This window comes from Mercenaria mercenaria, chromosome 4 (assembly GCF_021730395.1).
Source record: "Mercenaria mercenaria strain notata chromosome 4, MADL_Memer_1, whole genome shotgun sequence".
Taxonomy (NCBI): Eukaryota; Metazoa; Mollusca; class Bivalvia; order Venerida; family Veneridae; genus Mercenaria; species Mercenaria mercenaria.
In genome coordinates, this window is record NC_069364.1 from 77199050 (window position 1) to 77226528 (window position 27479).

The window sequence follows — 27479 nt, forward strand, 5'->3', positions numbered from 1 at the left end:
GATATTGTCCATAAGTATTGACCTGGCCCTCAATAGAGAAATAAATAATGTGTAAGTATTCTTGATGATTTAAAAAAAATATCGCATGTGCAAGTAGCTGCGGGGACAAAACGATTAGTCATCAATCTCGGGGTTGTGGGTTTTAGTCCTCAGTCTAACATCTTTTTTTTATATTTCAAATTTTCCAAAATTTACAGGACGGAAAATTGATGCACTTTTCTATTTATTTTGTTTCAAATTGGTTCATTTATTGAAAGAAATACACTTGTATTCGATATATTTTGTAGAAAGTGTCGAATAAAAATCTTTAAAAGTATCTTAAATAAAAAAAAACAAATTACTCCCGAGGTGTTTCCTTTCACTAGTACATGGCACCTGCAGTTCAGATCGAATGTATCGTGAACATTTCTTATAATAAATACATCTCGCTTTTAACACGAACGTGAGTTGTGTAAGCTGAAAACACATTCTTTTTAACTCTAACGTCATATAGCCTCAAACTATGTGGGGGTGGGGGTAAAGTTATATTATATTGCGTAAAAACGAAGTCGGTGACCCCTAAGTATTTATGTGTCTACTAGACGTACACACATTTCGAAACAACATACCAAAATTGTACGTTTTTTCATCGAGCCGATTTTTTATAAACTGGATTTTAAGGCAAAATTTATAGCAAAACTTGATGTAAGTTTTTCCGTTCTGACGTCATAATATCGTCTCTGACGTCCTAAGTGTATATCTTATTTCGCTGAATTTTGTAGCATTTAGCTGTATTTTCTGTATGCAAAATGAACATTACTTTGTATTTTTCATTTATATGACATTCAGAGCGCAGGAAAGGAAAAATGCCGAAAACACTCGGAGCTGGGCGTTGCACGAAAACTGACGTCAGGGGCCATGTTTGTGACACAATAGTAAAAAACACGAACAATATGGCGACAAACTAAAACCAGAACTCAATCGCATATATCCTGAATTTTGTACCGTATAAATTTCAGGACAATATTCGGCAAAAAAATTTGGGGCGCATTCCACCTTAACATCTGTTTTGATAACGGCATTGTACCTTCTTTATGGAACAACTGTATCATTAACCCAATTCCTAAGTCATCTACTTCTGATCGACGAGATCCAATGTTTTATAGAGGAATTGCACAAGCATGTATCATGTACAAGAAATATTGTAATATACTGAATAGTAGGCTGTATGGGTAGAAGATAATAATATTCTGGCAGACGAGCAGAATAGTTTCAAAAAGAAACGAAGTACCACCGATCATATTGGACCTTTAGTAAATCTCATTGAAACCGGGAAAAGGCTGAAACAATCCACTTTTACTGCTTTTATTGATTTCCGTAAAGCGTACAATTTTATTAATCGTTCTAAATTATGGAAAAGGTTACACGATACTGGTATTTCTGGGAAAATGTTAAAGGCGGTACAATCACTTTACTCGTCTGTTGTTTCATGTGTTAGAGTTAATTCCTTAAAAACTGACTGGTTCGATGTTCACTGTGGCTTGCGACAGGGTTGTGTGTTGTCTCCTCTGCTTTTTAATATTTACATTAATGATCTAGCACTGTTTGTTAAGTCAATGTGTCAATATTGATGATGAAATAGTTTGTATATTACTTTATGCAAACGACATTGTTCGTTTGGCAGAAAATGCTCACGATTTACAGTTGTTATTTAATGCTTTACATGACTGGTGTGGTCTAAGTGATATGTTTTTGAATGTAAACAAGAGTAGCATTGTGCACTTTCGCCCTGAATCTATTGCTAGATTTAACTGTGTTTAAATGTGGAGATGACAGCCTAGCACTAGTTGATAAATATACTTACCTTGGTATTGTTTTGCAAGAACACTTAGATATGAACATAACTGCGAAGCAGGTGGCGCAGAGTGCAAGTCGTGCCTTGGGACTTTTTATTGCCAAGTTTAAACTTATAGGAGGTGTCCCTTATAACGTATTTACCAAATTATACGACTCAATTGTTTGGCCTGTTATTGCATATGGTGCGACAATTTTACTGAATAGCAGCTGCTAATTAGTTCACTCTCCATCTGATCGGGGTTTTAGTAGTTTTTTATTCTTCAGTTAGCAGTTGTTCCTCAGTTTTATGCTGTATTTATATTTTACTGTTATATGATGTGATGTCGATATATTTACTGTGATAAGTCTCTTATAATTCTACTATATTGAATGGCTATGTACTATGTATTAATGTAGTTTATATTACGTTTTTTGGCGTTGTATGCACATAGATGAGACTATAATAAAGATTATCTTGGCAGAAGACCAAATTTTGACCTATGAAGGTGTCATTTTCAAGGTTTTTCTTTGGTATACAGGTTCACTAAATGGCTATATATTTGCAACTGGCCTATATAGTTTAAAAAGTTTAAAGTTTAGTTTAGTTTAAATCTTTATTATAGTATATCACTATCAAACAATGATCTTTTTCGAAAGTGTACGACAATGACGGCATTTTGTTTTGTTGACATTTTCAGTTTTAGATCTTCTTGGAAACTGGAACCACAAAAATATAAATTAAATGTTAAAATCTGTTATGTCTCTCAACAAAGCAATGAATATGATATTTATTTCATTGATCATTTTATCTCGGCGATTCGATCAATTTAACGAATCGTAGCGAATATATTTTATTGAGGTTGTCGGTAATTGATCATCTGGTCTGAGTTATTTGATAAATGTATAATTTATTTATTTTATTAATTTGATTGTCTTAACTGAGATGACGAGCCCTGAATTTATCGTTTTGCATTTATCAGTTAGCAGTAAAATGCTTAAAAAATGTTTAAAAATATGCAGTAACTGTCTTATAATTATTTCTAAACTAAATACGAGTGAGCAATCATTTTCTTAGTTAGAGTGAATGAATTAATGCCCGAAGGAGCTTTCATCACCATTTAAAGCCATTAAATCGCCATATGACCTGACATTTCGTCAGTGTGATAAAAACAGATACTTTCTGATATTCGTTTGTTTTTGGGTTTAACGCCGTTTTTCAACAGTATTTCAGATATGTAACGGCGGGCAGTAACCTAACCAGTGTTCCTGGATTATGTACCAGTGCAAACCTGTTCTCCGTAAATAACTGCCAACTTCCCAACATGAATTGAATCAGAGGTGGAGGACGAATGATTTCAGACACAATGTCTTTTATCAAATCGTCACGGAGAACATACGCCCCGCCCGTGGATCGAACTCACGACCCCGCAATCCGTAGATCTGCGCTCTCCCTGTTGAGCTAAGCGGGCGGGTACGATACTTTCTGATAAGAGTATGTATTGCACATGAATACAATTTATTTTGTTTTGATAAATAAGTTCCTATTGAACAATGTATGGTATTAATTGCTCACATGTTGCCAAAACGTGTATGCCCATCTTTAAATGTTATACATAAACCTTACCTTATCGATCGTAAACATATCATTCTAATAATACAATTACTACAAACAGCATGCAAACGTCATATCAAATCATAACAATCTAAATGACAATATTGATTAATTAATGTTGCCTTGAGTCATCATTCGAGTCAACGGCAGCTGGCGTTTCCCTTAGAGAATTAGAATATCAATACATTGTATAATATTATTAAATGTTTTGTTAACGCAACAATATTCGACTCGACTGTTGTACTTGTGCAGCGTGAAAAACATGAATCCAGTTTGTGTTAGGTATATCTTGTATACAGAATTTAATTTAGACTGTTATTATTAGCGTGGGACTTATCTATTGCATAGGTTATATCATGGCGCATGATGTTGCCTGGATTTAACTAGATTAGAATGGTATAATCGCGGTATTACTTTCGTATGAACATGAGCGATATAATACATAATCAGATTCTCTTTGTCCTCAGACCTGTTTCATAGATCGCTTACGAATTCCAAAAACATGGATTTTAAAATTGGTTCAATCGAAAAACTTTTGGCGCAGAAAAAGCAATCATTCGGACATACTTCTGTCATCATTGTAGATGCAAACGGGAATATATTACTGAATGAAAGTGAAGGCAGAAAAGATGTTGTACTTGAGGAATGTAAGGTTATCAAAGAGACAAACGCAGAGAAAAATAACAAGCAAGAGAAAGAAAAGTACTGTGTTGTTGAAGATAAACTTTTTGTTTCGGAAGAATTGAAAACGGATAATGATTCTATGAATGAGATTTATCATGTATCAAAGGAAGACACCTTAACAATTTCAGCTTGGTTAGATGGAAAAAGAAGTCAGATATTTACAGCAAAATTAAATAAATCCAACTACATCTGTTTTATTGACGGTAAAGGAATACTGATATGCAGAGGAAACTTCAACGTTTCGGAACACGCCAATGAGATGGGACTTGTCAGTGTAAAGAAGGCACTGGCAGCTCACGTCAATAAGCTTAAAGGCAGACTTAATCAACCGACGCCACTTCTTGTTGCTTCTAAAGTGTCAGGAGTATTAACAGCTGTCACCGGAGATTCAAATTCTAAATATTCTATGGTAGAAACAGTGAAAGAAATTAGTGAACTGCTTGAAGATTAGGCGGATATACGTGTTATAGATATTGAAAGGCAAACCAGTCATTAGACTCTCATAGGGGTGGATGGTGGCTAAATGAACAAGCAGTAGTTTGCGTGATCTTGAAAGAAATGGACAAGAAAAATCTGCACTAAATGAGAACAAGTAAACACACACGCTGCCAGAAACCAGAAATAGCGAATCGTGGTGATTGCTAGGCAACAAAATATGAAATGTCCTAAAACTTGGGTTATTTCGAGCACGAAGTATATAAACTCATAGTTCAGTTAAAGCACGTGTATTATGCTACAGTAGTAATATTTTACAATTTTTATTGGGTTAATATGAGACCTGTACAAATATACAGTGCATTAAAATTATTTTAAATTGAAATTCTGGTATTTTTTCTATACCAGCTTCTTTATAGGCGGTACCGAAAACCTATATGGACCATTACTTCAGAAGACTTTAAGTAATTTCAGTTGGAGTGTATTTCATTCTGTAAATTGTCATTTTGAAACTCTTTTGCGTATTGTAATATCATTTTTCAAATAAGTATCAAATAATTTATAGAACACTCAGTCAATTTGTTGTATACATGTGCAAAAAATGTTTTAATTGTATCTAATGCTTGACTAGAAAACATCGTGCTGTTGACTCCAGGATACTGACCGCTGATAAAGCTTTATGAATCTTTTTTTTTTTTTTTCACAATAAATTCGTTGGAGTATTGAACCCCAGCCGCCTATGTAATAGGCCACCATACAACCACAACACTATTTTGAGTAGTAATAACAGGTAGTGGTTCAAGTATGATTAAGGCAAAGCAGATCATGCTGATTTCCCTACCCGTGAGACGTGTCAATAAATTGAAATCTTAAAACGTCAAATACAAATTGTAGTAGATAGTTTGATACTGTTTTTCATAAAAAAGACGGATAAGCAAAGACAACATATACGGATTTTTTATAAAACACCGTTAAATTTAATTTGCCACGTACATATCAATGTTGAATTATGTACGTCTTTATTATTTTGTATAAACGTGTAAAAAACATTTTTTCGGCAAAGGGCGGCAGTTTAAAATACAATAATGACGATTCATATATTGCCTAAGTAATATTTTATAAATTATTATTTACCAGTTGTTATTCTCTGACTTCGACGGATTTGCACTAAACTGTCTTTTCCTTGTGGAGGTCAACTCTTTTCCTTCTTCAATATGTCAAACTATGTCAAATTGGCAATTACATTTACACTTTTAAAAAATATGGTAATTAAAGATTAAGCGTGAAAACTTCACTACTGACTGTATGCCGCCAGTAACGTAACCGTCACTCTAAATCTTGTAGGGAATTTTCTACACTATAATTTTCTGAAAGGTCATTGTTTGTGAGGAATGTTACTGTCCTCTGCCATTAGGCATTGGGGATTTGTCCATAACTTTTGTTTTCGTCCGTAAACACCAAAAATAAATGCAAATATTTCTTTAACGTAGAAATTCAGTGTTAGTTAAAAAGATTACTACTTGAAAGCCCTTGATAAAAGAAGATTTTTACAAATGTCTGCAAGTACCTGAGAAAGACTTTCCTCGATAATAGAAATTTTGATGCTTTACGTTGTTTGACTGAACATTATGGGCTTGTTGTTATTGTTTTATATTTGATAGTATAATTGTAATTCATATATTGATTATCTAAACTGTTTTGTATGAAACTGTGAAGTTAAAGAAATGGTGATGGAGAAATAAATTATTTACATACTTCACACATTACGTTACCATTAACTAACTTTTCTACTGTAGCAAACCATTTAGAAAAATAACCTTAACCCTAAAACATGTCGAATATTTATAACGCAAAGACGGCGCATTTAAATAATTTATCTTTTTTTTAAGGAATTTTAACTGTAAAAAATAAAAAAAAATTATATGTTTACTAATGTACATTCGGGAACTGTAAAATGTAGACTACGAAAAACAACGACACTTGTCACGTGTATTTCCTTTCGAAAAAAATGTGACAATGTTTGTTAGTTTTAATGAACAGTATTGGCCCCCTCAAAGAATTCTAGACTCCTAGCAAGATTAAGTTTCATGCAAATATCTTTAAAAGTTAGTAAGCACCAGGCTGACCTTTTTTTGTATTAAAGTTGTGTACTTTTGCTCTTCAGAAGAGACTTTTAACAGAAGAACCTAATGCATTTGTCCGTCGCTTCTATGAAAAAAGGGGTAAGAATTATTGAAAAAGGGGATAAGAATTATGGATTTCTGCTTCGGTTATTCATAGTACTGATAAAGAAGTGATGTATAATTCTCAAATAGGTGCAGCTTTTTAAAACTCAATCCGAAACAGGTAATACATTTATAGCAAAATAACAATTTACTGACATGACCTATGGTGCAATGTGTTTTACGCAGAACTAATTATTCTAAATTATATGATACATGTGTATCCCAAATCGCAAGTAATAAACCAATAAACCAAATTTTTAAACATAATTGTCAAAACAAATCCAAAAGAAATTAATTACTATTTAATGTAGCAGGAGTAAAAGGCAACGTAATGAAATATTATACAGGCTCAGTTTTATTGTGTTCATGAGTTGTACACTCCTCACGACCTCTAGATAGGAAAATCCAGTCATGTACCGTAATGTTGGTTCATTCTGTATACATTGTTCTTTCCGATATTTTCAGTATGAGTGACATTTTGCTCTTCTTTTAGAATTAGGAATCAATGCAAATCCTTCAAAATCTATCTCTTTTAAACGCATTTTATCCTGTTTTTCAATTGTATCATTTGTAGGACCAGAATAATTATGCAAATTGGAGTTGAAGTTATTAGTTATACTTGGATACCTAGACTCTACACCCAAAAGTGCACAGGCCATTATTTACAGTGTACATTTATTTCAAACTGTCCAGGGGAGACCCCATAATCCCCATTACAATAGGGGATACCCCCTTCCGTGCATGTCTCCATTCGGCGCTACGAGCCTTTGCCGTCATGAAAATTATGGATCCGGGCCTCCAAAATGTCTTTTCATTTCATGTCTTTTAGTGGTTTCAACAATTTACACATTAATCCCGCGTAACATCACGCTTAGCCTTATGACGTCAGCGCATGTTGATGACGTCGGCGCAACATCAAGACGTGACAGTTTCATGCATAATAGCAAACTTTGAATTTTTCTTTCAAAACATATTTTTAAAGAGAATAGTAGGAAACCAGTTTTGTATGATTTTTGAACATTAGGCCTAAGCAATTTCATTTCATTTAATGTCGTCCTGAAAATTATTTAGAAACAACTCTGAAGCAGCAGTTCCCTGAATCATGGGTAGAAGAAACAACAACAACAACAACAACAAAACGGTGCTTAAGTAGAAAGTAATTCGAATGGTTTACATGGTTAAATTGACAATTTCACAAACGTGTATATATTACATACAGTCGGACAAAAATTTGATGACATGAAGGACCAGGCAATATAGCAATACTGAAACCAAACAGAAGTACAGACAGATTTTTACGGCCGCCAGTGGTAGTTAACAAAGTATGTAAGATTATGTTGAAGCAAAGAATGCTACTAAGCTAAAACAAATAGTAGATTAGCTTGCTTTGATTCAGTAACATGCTACATCCCTCACAGAATGTGCAGAATACAAAATGATCAAAAAGCCATTAGTGATACTATGATAAACAAACACTTATCTTATTTTACACATTTTTATGTCATATGGCGATTTTTCAGATTTTGGTTATGGTGGAAGAACCCAGGCTCCTTCGGGTGATATTTCAGGCAGAGGTGGGCTCTTGAGTAGAACGACCAACCTTCCGTAAACCAGTTAGATTACTTCCTCATATGAAAGAATTTACAAAGATATGGAAACAAAACTAATTGAAATTATAGAAAGAGATACATTTGTTTATTTCATTCATTTTGGACATTATGTTGATTTATGAAAGATGAGTAGATGATAGCCCTGTTTCGCCGAAAACGAAGACATAAGATCTGTAAAGTATTTGGATTTGATTTTACTTTTGCATGATACAGCAATATCCACATGACCTTTATGTTGCTCCAACCTATTTCGTTTCACAAAACTTGGTCACATGTATATATGTGTCGTCCGGCTGGAAGATTTGAATTATCCGTTGTCCAACATAAATGCATGAACAAGGTTTACTCTAAAAGAAAGAACCCTACAAATATTGACAAAGAGCAATATGTATCACTATGGGAGACCATTTTTCGTGAAGTCCTGTTAATTTTCAACCAATTTTCCGATACAGTGATAATGAAGTATTGTTAGTTTCTACACAACCCTATCACCCCCGGACTGGTGTTTCGGTATGCAAGAAAAATAATCTACCACTGGTTGTGCACGCATATTGGAATATCCGGCTTTCGGGTAACTGTTCTGGTGGTCACTCGAATAGCCTCGTTGCCACTAAAGCTGTTACCTTCGAACTGGATATTTCCATTTCAATCTACAACCGTTGACTGATCATTACAGGGATAATACAAGTTTTCATTTGTATTTAAAATATTTGCAGAAGCCCGCGTGACTGTTGGTGTCCGAGACCACAGGTATTATTATTAAATGATAATTTTACATTCCAGTTATTTTCAATAAGAACCGGTTTCAACGTGTTGTCCTGCTATATGAATCCTGTAAGATATCAAACTAAAACATAGTACCGATTGATACTTCTCGTTGATATCACTCGAAAATAAACAATCGTATACGTTACATGCATTTCACTGTTTCACTGTTCTCGACGAACATTTTTTTTCCTGACGACCAGTTCGAAAGAGACTAAACAGTGACGCAAGAATAAATATTCGGCCCTGACACAGCATTTCAAAAATAAAAATCATATATCAACAACATGTGAATTGCCTTGTTAATACAGGATTTTTCTTCCGTGAATTCATACGCAGATCCGGTGGAAAAGGTAGTTTTATGCAAGAATATAATGGATTGTCCTCACCTGTAAAACTATCCCCAAACAATAGCAATGTCATATGACTAATTGTTTGTGAATTGCATGGCGGTATCTCATCGCCATATGGCTCGAACCAGGTTGAAAACTTTCTAGACTTAATCATGTTCAAAGTGTTGAAAATATTTCATTTGGACAATGACCAGTCATCTTTTCTGACCCTCCAAGGCTACCTACTAAAGGTACCAAATCTTAGCCAGTATCTATACATATACAATGTACGTCCATATATGGTAGTTGATAAGCTGTTAATTTTAGTAATGAAGTCAAAATTTTGAGATATTTTAAAAGTTGTAATTTCGAGATAGTATGTCAGTACCTCGCGTTTTTATGTTTTATAAAAAGTGCACATAACTTAATTGTTTGGAGATATCTTCAAGCAACGAGAACTGATACGGCCAAACCTTTCGCACTACATGACTTTGGCTTGTTTCTTGTGTAGATTGGTCAGAGGATGTAAATGTTCTGTTATAGTTAATATTGCTAATATTTACTTCCATTGACGGTGTATACACTAAGTGAACTACATACTAGGTCAAAAGAGAAAACATGTGTTGAAAGTAATTATACTTTCTCTCCCTATGTACCCATGCATTCACCGAAATGATTTTCATGTTCCGTTAAAAGTGTACTTATACGTTCGTTCTATCCTAATATCATTAGGTGCTAATTTTAATTCTTGGAAAGAGAATTTCGACATTTCATTATAATGGATTTTTGGCAATAAAGCAGTTGGTTCATACTGACTGCGATGCTATTGTGTTAGTATATCTATTAAACTCAAATTGTTTGATGTTGCTGCTTGTTACTGTTGTAATGACATTTGAGTCAGAATTTGAGCAGTCACACATGGGACATTCAGGTCTATTAATGGTGTGTTTAAACGTTGATATAGAATCTTCAATTCATCTCAAATTACTTGAAAAATTGTTGTCTTTGAGCTCCTTTCATTAAGGGTTGTTAAATTTGTTGTCATTTTACACTGGGACTCCATTTTCGTCCTTCAGAGATAAGACTTAGTCGCAGACTGAACCTCTAATTTGTTTCTGTCATTTATTTGGTGGGTGTGCGTGCTTGTGATTACCACCGAAAATTGTTTCAGCCAATTAATGAGCTTCCACAAGTCTTGCCGCCGACATGATGCAACAATACATAAATATGGTGCGACAGCACGATAAAACGATGCGATGGCATGTTGACACGATGCGACAGGTTACATTAAAATCGCAATATAGCATCGTACGGTCGTGCTGTTGCATCATACAGTCTTGCTTTCGAATCGTATTGTCATGGCGTCGCGGTTAACAACACAACAATAATATCGCGCAATAAAATCGTATTGTAATGTCGAGATCGACAGTAGTACGGTACAACATTAATATCATGTTAGCAGACCTCGGGCAAATAATTTTGTCTATTGACTGGCAAGCTAATCAATATGTTAAATAAAATTAGATATTCTTATAATAAAATACGCATGTTAAAGTGTTTTCTTAAGATATTTATGTTTTTATCACTGACAAAAAAAAAATAACACAATAAATAGGTTCATGATTTTGTTAATTAAACGATAAATTGTGTGAAAATAATACACAATTTTCCATGATTTTTCAGTGAAGCAACGAAATATAAAATACCCACAATAAAGATAAGATTCTTCTAAGTATGTCTGCTTATGTAAGATCTGTTTAACAAAAGCGCGTATCTTAATTATGACTACAGAGCTGATCTTTTGAACAGTACATATGATAGCCTACACATCTTTGAGTACTTTGCTAACTTCGTTCACTGCATCTATCATAGAGCATTTAGAATTTGAATCTCCGGTTACAACTATTAAAAATCTATTCTCTTTTCTAGCAACAAGAAATGTCGCCGATTGAATACATCTGTCTTCGTGAATTGTCTTTGTCCTTTTTACATTGATATCACCAATCTCATCGTACTGCTCATAAACGTTAAACCTGCCTCTGCAAGTTAACAATCCTTTGCCATCAATAAAACAAATATAATTTGTTTTATTCAGTTTTGTGGTAAATATTTGACTCCTTTTTCTTTCTAACAATGCTGCAATTGTTGCAGTGTTTTCTTTTGTCCAACTGTTTCCTTCCCTGTAAGCATTATTTTCCTTTGCCAATTCCTCTGAAACAACAAGCTCTTCAGCATTCTCTTCTTCCCGATTCTTATTTTCCCCTCTGGCTTTCTCTTTGAAAACGTACTCCTTCTTTGCAACATTGTGTCCATGTTTGCTAGTGTTAAGCAATACATTTCCGTTTGCGTCCACAATAGTAATACAAACACATTTGAATGATTGCTTTTTTTGCTCGAAAAGCTTCTCAACAAAGCCGATTTTAACATCCATATTGCTAAGTTTTACAAATGGTCTATAAAAACAAGACAAAAAAAGAGAATATGATCAGATAAGTATGATATCTCTTACTGTATATGTCCATCTAATTTCGCTATTATATCATTTTCATCTCGTTAAAACCAGGCAACATTCGGCAACATTAGTATAACAAAGTCGATAAAAAAGATAGCTTAATTAACTACAATGTAATAGTACCAATTTCCCTTTCCTATGAAACTGTGTCAACAAGGCAAGACTCGTAACTAAACTAATGAGAATATTTTTACTGACGTTTGGGATGCAGAAATTATAGTTGAATGTTATAGTGAAAACAGTTTCAATAATATGATATTGATATTGCAGTACTCAAAGGACACCAGCAGCTGTTGTCGCTCGAAGAATGACTCAAAGCAACATTAATTAATCAATATCGTCGTTCATATTGTTATGATTTTATATTAATTGTAATAATTTACAATGGATAATCACTTTTATACTAACCCTTTTTGGGGTTTCCATATAATATAATAGATTTAGTAAAATCAATGACAGTATAAAATGAGCTTTATTCCTATATGGAAAAATAAATTCTATTGATTTTCATTTTATGTCTTTCTTTTAAAGAAATAAACGCTAAAATATTTCGTTTTATTCAATTTTACTTTTACTTTTCAATGGTCTTTTCGATTGGTAGTGTAGTACATGTACGTATGTGACATTTACATCAATGTTAAAAACTATATCTTTGTAAGCAACCTATAAAGGTTATATTAACAAATACAATATATAAAGGAGGTATCTTTTAGCACGTAAACTTGTTCATACGTAAAAGGTGAAAAGTTCTATTTCTTTAATGCAAATGTCTGGGTTTATCAAAAAAAATAATGAAAGGTAACCTCATTAACGTATTTGTGGTGCGTTTGTTTTTCTTTTTCAGATTTATAAACATTCTAAGTGTATTATATTTCACCGAGATTTCACAATAAACGTTGTGGTCTCATTTTCATACTAATCTTTTGGTGGGAAAATGAATTATAGAAAGTAGTATCAGAAGAAGGAGATTACATGCAAAAAGAAACTGTTAATTCTGCAGCAATGCTAGTCTTGTATATGAGCCGTGCCATGGGAAAACCAACATAGTGGCTTTGCGAACAGCATGGATCCAGACCAGCCTGCGTATCCACGCAGTCTGGTCAGGATCCATGCTGTTCGCTTTCATAGTCTATTGCAATTAGAGAAACCGTTAGCGAAGAGCATGCATCCTGACCAGACTGCGCGGCTGCGCAGGCTGGTCTGGATCCATGCTGCTCGCAAAGCCACTATGTTGGTTTTCCCATGGCACGGCTCATATTAGTTCTGTGTTATGATATGTTGTCTTTTGAGGGGCAGTCATTAAATACCCGGACGGTTTTTAAAGCAAAACCATTGAGTGTACGCTAAAACGGACTAGCGTGCATACTTTCTTAATTTTATGTCGAAGTAGTGTTCTGGAATTCGTTACTATGCCAACACCAATGGTGCGTCATAGAGCAAAATACATCTGATTTACGTTTGCTTTAGTTGTTATTTCTTTATCTGGCATGCAAACAAATTATTCAAACGATGAAAGTTTAATTAACACTTGATGTCCAACCGACATTGTGACGTCATATACAGAAAAACAATTTTGTAGTAATCAATTATGGAAACAGTTACTATAGAACAAGAACGTTTTTAAGACAAGCAACGATAAAAACGCGCGGAGCAGCTTGTTGACATAATGTTCTGTCTTCTGGTAAACGTGACACGGACAAAAACGCAAACTTCTCGAAATACTGAATTTTATATTTCATCGAGGTCATTCATAAAGCCAACGTGCTGCAGATATACTGATGATGCTCCAGCTCTAGTATTTAAGCGTTTTAATCATCCTGGATATAGTTAGAACCTCCGGACTTTGCTACATCACCATGACTGAACGCTGATCTGCGCGTAATCCAAGTTTGTATCATGTTTAAGTGGAACCCAAAATGGATTAATTCGTTTGTGTTTACCTTCATTTCATTTTTAGTCATCCAATCTATTTAAATTTAACAAATATAGCCCGATCTTAAATATAATATACTTCTAATATTTATAATAATTATATTTCAAAGCGTAACAAATTATATCACACAGTCCGGGAATTTATTTTTTGTTGCGTTTAACGTCACAACGACACAATTATAGGTAATATGGCGACATTACAGATTTTCACGTTGACGAAAGTCCCCAGGTTCCCCTCTGGGCATTATTTCATCACGGGCGGGCATCTTTGTTGAACCACCAACCTTCCGCAAGCGAGCTGGACAGCTTCCTCACATGAAGAATTCAATGCCCCAGACGAGACTCGAACCCACATAGGTAAGGGGCGAGTGATTTGAAGTCAGCGACCTATACCACACAGTCATGGAGACTCCAGGAACTTAATGGCTTTCCCTCGTATATACTGTTTAACACAAATACATTACAAAAGTCATTTATAAGCAACGAAGTTGATGTTAAAGCTCCTAACAGAGTAACAAGTGAATAAATAACAGAACGTTAGAACATAGAAAAGTTTAAAGTAGTCCGATGCTTGCTATTATATTTTAAAGTCGGCTTCATGGAATCGACAGTAATGACATATTTACTAGACTCCTAGACTCATTTTTATGTATCTTAAAGGTTGGATAATTCCTTATAAACTTTCGATTATAGACATTTTTATTTAAACGTTGTAGCCATATTTTGAGGGGGATAAATTGTAAAACATTTTTACTGCAGTTAACATTTCTAGTTTTATTTTCTGTTCTCTGCAAGTAACTTTCAGCCCCTCCACCTACCCCCCACCTCCCACCCCAACCCAAACTCCCACATACACACACACCGAGCCCCCGTAGAAGATAATGTCAATTATCAATGGAGAACTTAGCCTTCCACATCCGGAATTCAAGCCTATATGTACATGTACGACTTGCCGACTGGAAATCTTGTGTACCATTACTCAGATAAATGGACGGGACATAATTGATATAAACTGTAGAAATCTTTTCTTATTTTTGAAATAAGGAGTTTCTACTCAGGGAAAGGTATGTTACAACGCAAGTCATGTCTCGACGATAACATGTGACAACATCTTAACGACAACTGTTGCAAAGTCGCTCCGTGTGAATTCGTTGTTTCAAGTATTACGTCAAATAAGACATTGTTTCTACATTTCATGAGTACTAGGGGTGACTTTGAATACAGATTGCTAATACTCTATCAAGTTGATAATCTGGACACATTAAGTAAGAATGTTAGGCGGTTTACCCAATAAAGCTTATGACTAAATATTACTCATTTTCATTTCAATACTGGAACCTTAAAATCTGAAATGAAAAACAGACAAATGTAGTCTTATTTTGTGTATCAAAGTTTTGTGTAATCAAAATTAAGAGCAAACAATATCTCCAAATATGTTGATACAATCTATACACAAATGTTACCATTTCGTAACGATACAGAATATATTTGACGCATCTCACATATAGCGTTACTTTGTCTCAACAATATGTTACAAGCGTTGTCCCAGCCAGTAATGCCATTGAATAATTATACAAAATTGTATTGTAGTCTATAAACACATATTAGTTAGATAAATACCTTATAAATTATTTTAGCCATTAGTTACGTATTTTACTTGTTAAAGTACGCTTTTTAATACACTAACCAAGGAATTAGGTTTTTTTTATTATTTTAATTATTATTTTCTGTTTTTAAAAGTATGTATACTTTTAGAAATGTTTACAAGTACACATACACATTTTTGGTAATGTATATGCTATCTTATTAGCGTTATATTATGCAAGTACAATTATTTTTAATCTTTTTAAATAAAGATACAAAACTCCTACGGTGAAAATGTAATTCCCTGAAGAACATAGTAAAGATATTAGCAGCAAATGTATTCCTGACAATAGTGACTAGCCTGTATTCAAACCTTACGTTTTTCTTTCACGGGAGATAAAGAAAATATAGACATTACCAGTATTTAAAAAAAGTTTATCTAGTCGGTAGCCAGACTACATTGTGATGGAAACGTCTTAAAACATTCTAAATGTGTTAATAATGGCTCTTGTCTTGCTAAAATGTCCTGCTACTCTTTTTCTGACCCAAAACGTGTGTTATAAAAACTGGAGAGTTTGTTTCCAAAGAATATTTGCCGTGTACAAATAAGTTTTCATCGTTTTATATGATGTAGTGATTATAGATTGAAAAAAGACGACTGAAAAAAACTAATTGTGTGTTTATTTGGACTAAATGGAACTAACACCTGTATATCTTTTTCATTTTAGTTGCAATATTCTTAGACAACGTTTGAAAACAAGTGAATGAGGTATTGCCAAGCAATACAAAGTCCCCTACTGGAAGGAACCTAATTTTCTCTACTGCAGTATAACAAAATGAACTGATATATGTCAATGATGTATAAACAATATTGTACTATATATACAATATGTTATAACAACACACTTGTGCATATATAAAAACCCACAGTTGTTTTCATATTGAATTGTTTTGGCCGACTATAAAAAAATTATCATATCAGTTATTTATAGTAACAACAAAGGGAAATTATTCCTAAAAAAATAATCTATATAATATAAGTTCACACAGAAACTCTTTACCAGGTAGAGATAGTTCAAAATACACCTAAAAATTGGATGTTACATGCATGTTGTACCACAGAAAAGTGGTAGCGATTTTTCTCTACGGCCAGTAATAAAAAAGTTAAAATAAAATCTATTTATAGTAAAACAAAGGGACGTAATTCTAAAAACAAGGGTGCCTCATGGTGGTGAAAATTTGGTCCAAGTTACATCAAAATCCCTCCATGCATGAAGAAGAAATGCTCCGGACAAAGTCATTCTTGAATTTGACTTTTGACCTCTAAATATGACCTTGACCTTAGACCTAGGGACCTGGTTCTTGCGCACGACAATCCGTCTTGTGTTGGTGAACATTTATGCCAAGTTACATCAAAATCCCTCCATGCATGAAGAAGAAATGCTCTGGACAAAGTCATTCTTGTGTCTGACCTTTGGTCTCTAACTGTGACCTTGACATTAGACCTTGGGTCTGGGTTTTGCGCATGACATGCATGTTGTCTCATCCAGGGGAATATTTGTGCCAACTGATATCTAAATCCTGTTTTGCATGACAAAGTTATAGACTGGACAGGAAAAAAATCCTATTGACCTTTGATCTCAAAGTGTGACCTTGACCTTTAAGCTAGGGTACTGGGTTTTGCGCAGGACACATCGTCTCATCATGGAGAACATTTATGCCAAGTAATATTGTAATCCCTTGATGGATGACAGAGTTCTGGATCGGACAGGAAAAAAACCTTATTGACCTTTGACCTACAATTGTGACCTTGACCTTTGAGCTAGGGGTCCAGGTTTTGCGCATGAAACGTTGTCTCATCATGGGGAACATTTGTGCCAAGTAATATCAAAATCCCTTCATGGATGGCAGAGTTATGGACGGGACAGGAAAAAAACTCTGTTGACCTTTGACCCCCAACTGTGACCTTGACCTTTGAGCTAGGGGTCTGGATTTTGCGCATGACACGTCGCCTCATCATGGAAAACACTTGTGCCGAGTGATATTAAAATCCCTTAATGAATGTCAGAGTTATGGACCGGACAAGAAACAGACCCTGTACATGCTATGTTAACATTTGACTGTTAAGTGTGACCTTGACCTTTGAGCTAGGGGTCTGAAAGTTGTTTATGACATATCGTCTTATTATTAGGTACATTTCTGCCAAGTAATATTAAAATCCCTTCATGGATGGGACAGTTATGGACCGGACAGGAAAAAAGCCCTATTCACTTTTCACCTCCAATTGTGACCTTGACCTTTGAGTTAGGGGTCCGGGTTTTGCGCATGACACGTCGTCTCATTATGGAGCACATTTATGCCAAGTAATATTAAATTCCTTTCATGGATGGGAGAGTTATGGACCGGACAGGAAAAAAGCCCTGTTGAAATTTGACCTCCATTTGTGACCTTGACCTTTGAGCTAGGGGTCCGGGTTTTCGCATGACACGTCGTTACATCATGGAAAACATTTGTGCCAAGTAATATCAAAATCCCTTCATGGATGGCAGAGTTATGGACCGGACAGGAAAAAAGCCCTGTTGACCTTTGACCTCCAATTGTGACCTTGACCTTTGAGCTAGGGGTCCGGGTTTTGCGCATGACATGTCGTCTCATCATGGGGAACATTTGTGCCAAGTAATATTAAAATCCCTTCATGGATGGGAGAGTCATGGACCGGACAGGAAAAAAGCCCGTTGACATTTGACCTCCAATTGTGACATTGATCTTTGAGCTAGGGGTCCGGGTTTTGCGCACGACACGTTTTCTCATCATGGGGAACATTTGTGCCAAGTAATATTAAAATCCCTTCATGGATGACAGAGTTATGGACCGGACACGAAATTGCGGACGGACGGACGGACGGACGGACGGGATGACGGAAAAGCGCATTCCTATAGTCCCCGAAACTGGTTTTCAACCAGTAGGGGACTAATAAGCAAAGTGTTCCAAAGTTATAAGTCCATGAAATATGGTTTAAATATCTTTTATTACTCTCTCGCATGTGATTTTTATAATAATAACTTCAACATAAATACTCAAAGGGTAAAACAGTCGGAAAATGAGTTCTGACGTTTAAACATGTCTATTCTCATATACTGTCTTTTTTTCATTTTTCAAAGTAAAAACAAAAAGGTTTAAGTAATTTCGATTCTTCTTGAACGAACCACTGAAACGGTTTAGAATAGTCTGGAAGATAGATATAACAATTCTTTAGCAAAAGAAAGAAGCACCTTCAATATAAGTATATCAAACGTAACAAACAAGTTCAACACAAACATGTTAAAACTATTTTTGTTGTCAACAGGGAACTACTTTTTATCTCGCACATATCTCTTAGTTTTCACATTTTTCATTTCTTCCATTTGCTTTTCGTCGTTTGCAACACCAGTTTTCTCTTTCAAACAGGCTTCATCCATGCAAGCGTCATGTGAAGTAAACCTTACAATATCAGGAAAAGTACTATCATTTTGTTTCAAGAGATCTCTTGTTTTCCTTATTTCACTAGAATTCATTGACATATATCCGCTACTGTCAGTGCCATTCAATATATCTTTATTACATTCTTTCATTTCAACGTTTGCTTCATCAACATCATTTTGACCTTCGTTCTGTTTAACATTTGCATGCATTGCCATGTAACCAGAACCATTCAGTTCAATTTTAGTATCTTTATTTGTATCAACAACGTCTTGTTTCTGTGTGCCATTATCTATTGCTTTCGTTTCTTGTTCATTCATATACATTGGTGGTGATAGTACATTTTCGTATTTGTTTCGTGAATGTACTGCACCTTTCTGGTCATTACTTCGTTCGTATTCAGACAGCGGATGTATATACGAATCGTGGGCTAAATCAGTGTAATCTGCCTCATGTAACATTACATTCATTACGGCTGATGCTGGGAGGGCTGTATCCGCTTCAATATGTTTCTTTGTTTCAACAGTATTCGTGTTAGCCACAGTTTCACTTATTGTAGTGATAACTACTGGCTCAAGGTAAGAACAATCGGACTGTTGGGATTCCTGTTTCTTAAGATTGTGTTTACAGTTGGTTTTGTTTGACTTAATGCTATCGTAAACACCGGATCCGTTCTGGTTTCTCATCTTCCATGGCGTCATTTTTCGGATTGACGCAGGGATACTTGGAAGTGGCCTGTTAGCTTTCATTTTACCGTAGATATGTGTAAGCGTACGGCCGACAATGTTGTGATGTTGTAGCTGCGACTGCTCTGCAGGGTTAGATTTCTCGGGTACATCTCTTCGTACTTTACGCCTGGAAATATAAATTCAGCTTGTCTGTAAATATCTTAGTTTGCTTTTGTTGCTATCGGTCTTGTTTTATTCAATTGATGATTATACACGACAGTGTCCACTATCGTTTGTATACACATTTAGTGCAAGCAAATCGCTTGCGTTTGCGTGCACAAGTCAAGCTGGAAAAGTAAAATGAACTAAAACAAAAGCATCAAGACACCATTGTGACGAGCGATGTAAACTTACGTTGAAACAACACACGCGTGTACTCTTAAATTTCGAAATGACTCAGTGAATAAAAATCTAAATAAATTTAAATTAAATCACAGTAGTTGTATAACGATTATAGTAATTACACACTGTGTCACGCATACCAACATAATTGCATATCAGAAATATTGACTTGTGTCTGGTTTATAACAGAATTCGCTATAAATAATAATTACAACAAAGATTTGATTAGTATGCACACTGACTTTTTGACACGTGTACATGCTTTTCATATATACCTTGCAATGTAGAACAGCATGCATGAAATAAAGACAAGAAAAAACAATCCAAGGCCCACAACTACGCCGACCACAATTACTGTAAAAGAAAAAATATAATTTAGAAATATCGGGTAAGTAAATGTGGTATTATATAAGATATATCATACTATGAAAACATTTTTGCAAAATGTGTACAAGATTTAGTGAGAAAGACACCTTAAGTGCGTCTTTTCGAGGGCCTGCTGAGCTGCACACATTCTGGTCTCATTTATGATTAAATGCAGACCATTTCACTCAGTCTTGTTTTTGATGGTTTGTCTTAGAAACAGTCTGAAAGAATGACGTCCTGTTTTTGAGTATCAAAATAACTGCGTTACATGATAGCGAGTTGCTAGCTTCGAACAGTACGTATTTTTCATGTTAATGTAATGGACCCGTAATCACTCGGCAATTTCCGTGTGCTTACGTTTTCTCGTTAGTAATTCTACATTATTCGGTCGGAAAGTAGCTCAACGCGCAGATAGCTTTCCTAAACAAACCAGGAAATGGCGAAATCGCATGCGGAGAATATGTTATTTGCTGACTGTCATTGAGAGTTTACTACCTTAAATCAGTTTGACTAACTGGAGTGGAATATAATTTTGGATATACTTACTTGTATCACTAGATTCCGCCGTAACGAACGCCCTGGGTTTGGTAGTCGACGTCATTGTAGAGCTTTCAGTAGCATTACCCGCTAGCGTTGAAGTACTATGTACGGGAGCGTGACACTGAGCTGTTAAAACAGTACCCGGCTCTGTGGAAAATGGAGAGAAGAAATCAAAACATCGATAAATATCAAAAGTAAACGTTTCTTAAACACATCTCTGTACATTATTCCATATACGGAGATGGTTGGATACTGTCAATTATTATACTTCTTGGTGTTAAGACTTCACAATATAAACTCAATGAATTCTTTTCTGCCTGTTTCGTAAGAAAAATAGCACGCATTTACACATGCATCGTTTTCATGTCGCAAAATAAAAACGTTTACTCAGTAAAAGGTATCAAAGGTCAAAATTTTGCTGTTTCGTAATGGAACAATTCTTTAATACTTAAATCAACTTGTTTCCGGCGAAGCATGCCACGGAGGAACATGGCATGAACATTCTGCTTACAACCCAATTATAGGTCATATGGCGACTTTCCAGCTTTGATGGTGGAGGAAGACCCCAGATGCACATCCGTGCATTATTTCATCACATGCGGCGGCATTTGGGTAGAACCACCGAACTTCTGTAAGCCAGCTAGATGGCTTCCTAACGTGAAGAATTCAACGCCCCGATTGAGGCTCGAACCCACATCGATGAAGGACAAGTGTTTTGAAGTCAGCAATCTTTACCGGCACTTGGCCACGGGGGGCCCTTAGGTATATATGGGCGAGCAAAGTCAAAACTCGATGCTAACATGTATATTTTTCACACACGAGCGTAAAACTAAATGTAAGCGTGCATGTTTTTTTCCATAACTTAAAATTCGCAAGATTCAGATCCTCGGCCACGAAAAAAGTGATACTAAAAAAGGAGCAAACTTGAAGTGTTTTAAGCGAACAAAAACAGATAACAGTTCAGTGAATTTCATTTTATTTGTACACACTGATTCTATCTTTATTGTTTCCTGATTCTATCTCTATTGGTATATACTGTAGCCCGTAGCTAGATCTCTTTTTTCGTCCGTTTGTCAAGCATTATTACCAGGTATAAAGTTTTTTTGTTTGTCAAGCATTATTACCAGGTATAAAGTTTTAAATGCATCTGTAGTTATCAAAACTGAATTATACCAAACTTTCATATTTAGAAATATGAATATCTATTTTATTATAAAATGATATAGTGTGTATGTGTGCAGATATTACCATACAAGCGCAAATTTTACCAAATATAATTTATATGAATACATTTGATCAAGCGTTTTCCCTTTTAAAATCGGTATCTTGTGGTAAATTGTTTAAGTAATAGGTGGTACATCATTAAGTGTTCTAAATGAAATGTTAAGAAAAAGTATTATGTATCATTACAGTCTTGTAGTATGTACAATATGTAAAGATACTATATGCCACGTTAACCATGCATTAGATATTTATGTGAAAGCATGGATTTCACAAACATTTTATAGTTTGTTATAAAAATACAAGCTTTAAGGCTTTAAAGACCCATCACAACCTAGTCACCTACTTTTTCCTCTCACATGAACTTCATGAAAATCGTTCTGATAATATTATGTTATTTAAAATTGTTCTGTACAATACGGAGATATATTAGGACGAGTACCCAGCTGAGAAAACCATATTGAACGAGCCGCTAGGCGAGTCCAATATGGTTTTCCCAGCTGGGTACGAGTCCAAATATATCTCGTATTGTACTCTACAATGTTAAGTAACCTTTTTATTCTATATCTTTTTTTATTTTAGTTTAAATTACAAATGTGTTTATATCCAAATTGGACAGCATTGCCATGACTTGAATTTACAAACAAACAACAAATAGCCTACTACTCCCGATTTACATTCGGAACATTTTCACACGTTTCGGGCTTTATCGTATGTTTAACATGCCAAATACGGGAAAAAATACAGATTTTTTTGTACGCAAGTGCGTCCAATACGGTAATATATTGTACGGTCACGTGTTGCAAATAAACGTTCATGATCGGATAAATAAAATAGATACTGTATAGAATAATACTGCTATAATGCAGCTATTCTACAAAGTGACATTTTGACAATAAAAGCCGTTCAGTCGGTCTCTTTTCAGTAAAGTTCTATAAACATGAATAAATATTTATCTTACACTGTAGAAACAAAGTGTGGTCTAAGCTCAACTTCAATACAATCAATAATTGTGCATTCTGCTATATAAATGTAATTAAATCTTCAACATTAAACATATTGTCTTGGCCTAACATAATGTCACGGTCAATTTGTAACTAGATTATTGTATTTCTCTTTTTTTTTCATGCAAATCGTGTATAATTACCATCACGGAAATACAAAAGAATACAGTTATTCTGTGGCGCGTCTTTAAAGACATTAAACATATTTGCTTCTGTAAAAAGCAAAAATTTTGCTGCATAATACACGAACAATATCACCTTATAATGTGATAGTGATTATTGAGTTTCGCTATTTTTTATACATTTGCTACCTGCTTATAAATAAGACTAGCCTGGGAATCCGGTCTGACAATTTCTAACTTTTTTTCTACCTGCAAATTGATAATATCAGAAACTCGATGAATGCCAATTAACACTAATGAGCGCAAATTATGTGGGATCCTTAATGCACAGATATCAAGTATGATTTCTTCTGACAAAGCGCAGATATTATTATTGGCTTCCCAGGCTAAAATAAGACTAGTGCAAGCTTGAAGAATATGCCTGTAAATGTATATAATTAATGGAATATAACGCAAGTTCATTAACATTTATATATACATTTGTAAAGTCATTAAGTTGTTAATATTAGCCACATTTAGATGATTTATATGCTAATAAATTCAAATTTAAGACATTAAACTGCTATACAGCTGAGCAGTAAGAGATTTATGAATTCCGCCGACACGCAAAAATATATATGACTAATTCACTAGTCTAATCTTTCTGTTACAATATATCTTTGTATTATGAGAATTATTTATCTGTTGATATCAAGACAAAAGCTAGGTTTGTTTTACAGTAACGTACATTACTTGTTTGCATGTCTTTGAAGTACTGAAGCTGGTATTTTATAATAACAAAGTGAGGCTCAGAGTTCAATATGTGTACCTGTACACACATACGTACGAGTCTCCTATACATACTAATAATAATGTTTGTTAAAAAGTGTTCAATAAACTGATTGCTGATTGACCGTATATAGGTACATGCTTTTGGGGACGCCAAGAAGAAACGCGTGCGCCTTCAGGTTTAATTAATTTGCAATATTAAGTTCTGACATGTTTCTATTTTACAATTACCTTGAAATGTTTATTATCAAGTAACTATATAAAGGCTTACCAGGTACAATATACAAGTAGTACATATCGTCAATTCTCCTTGAATTTTCGAACAAATTCAGTGTGAACCGAACCCCTTCCTCCAAGCCAGTTAATTCGATATTCTCAGAGGAACACCCGAACACGTGCTCCAACTCGTCGTCATCTTCCCTCACTTCAAGATTTTTGTAGCAAGATTTAGTATCAAGTCTCGTGCCATGCACCAAGCGCACGTGTAGTTTATCTGGTACCGATGAATATGGTGTGACATCACATGTACAAGACAGCTGCCCAGTCTGGGTTGGTAATAGTGCAGCAATTGAATTAGATCCATCTAGTTTCAGGGCAGATTCTTTTAAAGAACCATCAAAATAATCTTTAACAGATTTTCCTGAACAAAATTCTATACCTAAAATATAAAAATGATATATTAGTATATTTTAAGCTAAGACAGCAATAAAGTGTGCAATAAAATCGCTTTAATTACTACATTGTATCATTAAAAAAATCGAAAGCTAAAATGTTGGAATAAATCAACTTCAACGGATAGTAAGATTAAGAATCAATTAATGTTTCAGCCTAATATACTTACTAATTAGACAGAGGTGCCCCGTCACCAAACAAAATAAGATCATAATCCTTATTGTATGTTGATTATCCATATTTCTGTTTAGTCTGCTTTTAACCAAATGCTTCAACTATATGTATACTAAACATAAATGTGCGCATTTAAGTGTAACATTCAACGCGACAGCCAGCCTATCAAAATTTATGAATCACTAGACTTGTTCTCAACTTCGCAGTTTATATATCAAATTTACAATCAAAGTGAAAATAGACAGACAAAATGGAGCATGAACAACGACGCATGTAAAATCGGGTAGCCAATCGTCGGTTTAAAATCGTGTGATTCAGCGAAGCACCCGAGCGAATATAAACCCATTTAGCCCATTATAATTATTAACCGATCACGCCGATGGGTTTAAGCGTAGTTCATGTGCATGATGTTTTATATTTCAATAAACAGGGGAATTTTGTGTAAGAAAATACTCAAGAATCAAAAAGAAGTCATAAGTCACGCTTTCTACATCTACTTCCTATATCTATAGTTTCCTATAATGATCGTATCGGGTCACGATCTTTTTGTATTGAAAGAAAGTCGCAGTTGCTATTGCTGTTGCAATAGAGTTATGGAGACTAAACCTGTAAGATTATATTGCATGGAAGTAAAATGTTTAGTTTTTTTTAGTTTAGGTGGAACGAAAAAAAAACTTGACAACAATAACACAAACATACATTTTTAAACATATTAGACTTGGTAAACATAGGGTAATCATTTGCACATGGGTTGCCGTAGTTTTGAATGTGTCTTTTTATACTGATCTATTTGTTGTTCTGCAATTTACATAATATATTATTTTTAACAAATGTTCTCAAAAGCTCAGTAAGTATATGCGTTCATGTTCAACTAGGGTAAGTGAACTTGGATCACGTAATTGTTTGTACCTGAGTATGTCTTAATGCGAATTTAGATTTTAAAAACTCATTTTGCGTCTGTGTTCATCAAAACGTTTAAATAAATTATAAGGTGCTGGAGACTTGGAACATACAAGTTCGAATTTTGTACAACAAGGTCAGCAACAACCTTACCGTATTTAAATAGCTATGATAGTATTATTATCTCAATTCCAGGTGTAACCTAGATTCTTACTGTCTGCAAATAAATAAATGTAAGTCTCTCCAAACACTATATATCTTCTATTGATAAGGAACAAATGATATCTCTTTTTCTAACACTAGTGACAAAATACTATCTCTTTTTATATCGCACTTGACCAAATACTATTTCTTCTTCTAGCGGTAGGCTGCACATACTATCTCTACTTCTAGCGATAGGGACAAGTTGTCTGTTATAACTGCTCCATTACTTCAAAAATTATGTTACTATATTATTAAATGAGCTTAAAACTTAAAATTTGACATTTCATTATCATATTTGCTTTTCTACCCAGACAAAAATGGTGTTACGTACTAGCTGGTTCTTGTTGGGATTTTTACGTTTCGCGGTACATCTAAGTGTTATACATTTTACAGACAGCTTGACAGGGTAAGTCAGACATTATAATAGTTATTTATATATTTAGAAGATTTTTTCCTAAAGTACACAGATAATCAGTAAATATATACTGTATGAGATGCCCTTTTTTGTCTAAAATCGAAAAAAGGTAATGATGGAATTACTTTCGTGAACTAAAACAAACATTTTACATTTTTTATTTTTTAAAGCTTTTTGGCAAAAAATAATGCAAGAAAAAATAAACGAAATATAATGTACTCAGAATTTGGTATAGAATCATTATTTTAACATGACATTGAAAATAAACAAAATACATGAAAACTGGTATAAGATATTTGTTAAAAGCACATAGAATGTAAAATTTATTCGTCACTTTAAAGGCGTCTCAGGACCAAATCTTACACCAGAAATTCCAAGATTTAAAAATTTAAAAGAATTTCTTTTTTTTCTTGAGCCTGAGTCACTTATGTAAACTAATTTAAGCAGCTAATTGCATAATTCAAGCACCGCTGTGCTCTGCTTCAATGGAAATCTGGCACTGCGCACTCAAAACTCGACAAAATCTATGCAGTGTGTACTGGAGATGCTATATATTCTTATTACAAACGTAAACGTATATTATCTACATTTTGAATTGTGTCTGGATATACTGATTAATGCAAACAGATTTAGATAATATGATTATATCGTATTAATATTTTATGCTTAAATTAAAAATTGATAGTAGAACAAAATATGTAAATTAGCCTGGTCTCTGTTGCAAATTATACGTGATATACTGAATATCAGAAGAAAAGCCTTGCATTTAAAAGGGCCTTGCTATCTATACTTACGGAGTTTGAAATCAAGTAATGGGTCTGTTTTCCTGATGAAATCCAACTTACATCCCTGTTGCGTTTTCAGTCTGTAAGTATGTGGTCTCTAGTTTTCTATTTGCGGAGTACGAAAACTTCACGACAAATTAAACCGGATTGTAGAATAAAGCACTAAAACGTTATTTTGCATGTACAATTTGCTTTAGCCGAAAATCTTTGTCATAGGAACAGTATGATATAAATTTTTGATTTTGGAAAGCGAGAACCTTGATATGTTCCATT

At 34.4% G+C, this 27479-nt stretch overlaps 1 protein-coding gene across 1 annotated transcript; it reads right to left on the bottom strand.

The window, feature by feature from the left end:
* Positions 1–18525: 18525 nt before the first annotated feature.
* Positions 18526–25130, bottom strand: LOC123553508 (uncharacterized). Its single transcript, XM_045343209.2, has 5 exons — positions 24898–25130; positions 24328–24714; positions 20948–21088; positions 20311–20389; positions 18526–19820 (listed from the first exon to the last, which is right to left on the bottom strand). The coding sequence occupies exons 1-5, from the start codon at positions 24965–24967 to the stop codon at positions 18857–18859; spliced, it is 1641 nt and encodes a 546-aa protein (XP_045199144.2). The 5' UTR covers positions 24968–25130; the 3' UTR covers positions 18526–18856.
* Between the last annotated feature and the right edge of the window lie 2349 nt (positions 25131–27479).

What these genes read in the sequence shown, in the direction of transcription:
- LOC123553508 (XM_045343209.2), bottom strand. Translation starts at nt 24,967, where the DNA reads ATGGATAATCAACATACAATAAGGATTATGATCTTATTTTGTTTGGTG. An exon ending in CTACTTGTATATTGTACCTG is followed by an intron (nt 21,089 to 24,327) that starts GTAAGCCTTTAT and finishes CATTTTCCACAG; the next exon opens with AGCCGGGTACTGTTTTAACA. An exon ending in GGCGGAATCTAGTGATACAA is followed by an intron (nt 20,390 to 20,947) that starts GTAAGTATATCC and finishes TTTCTTTTACAG; the next exon opens with TAATTGTGGTCGGCGTAGTT.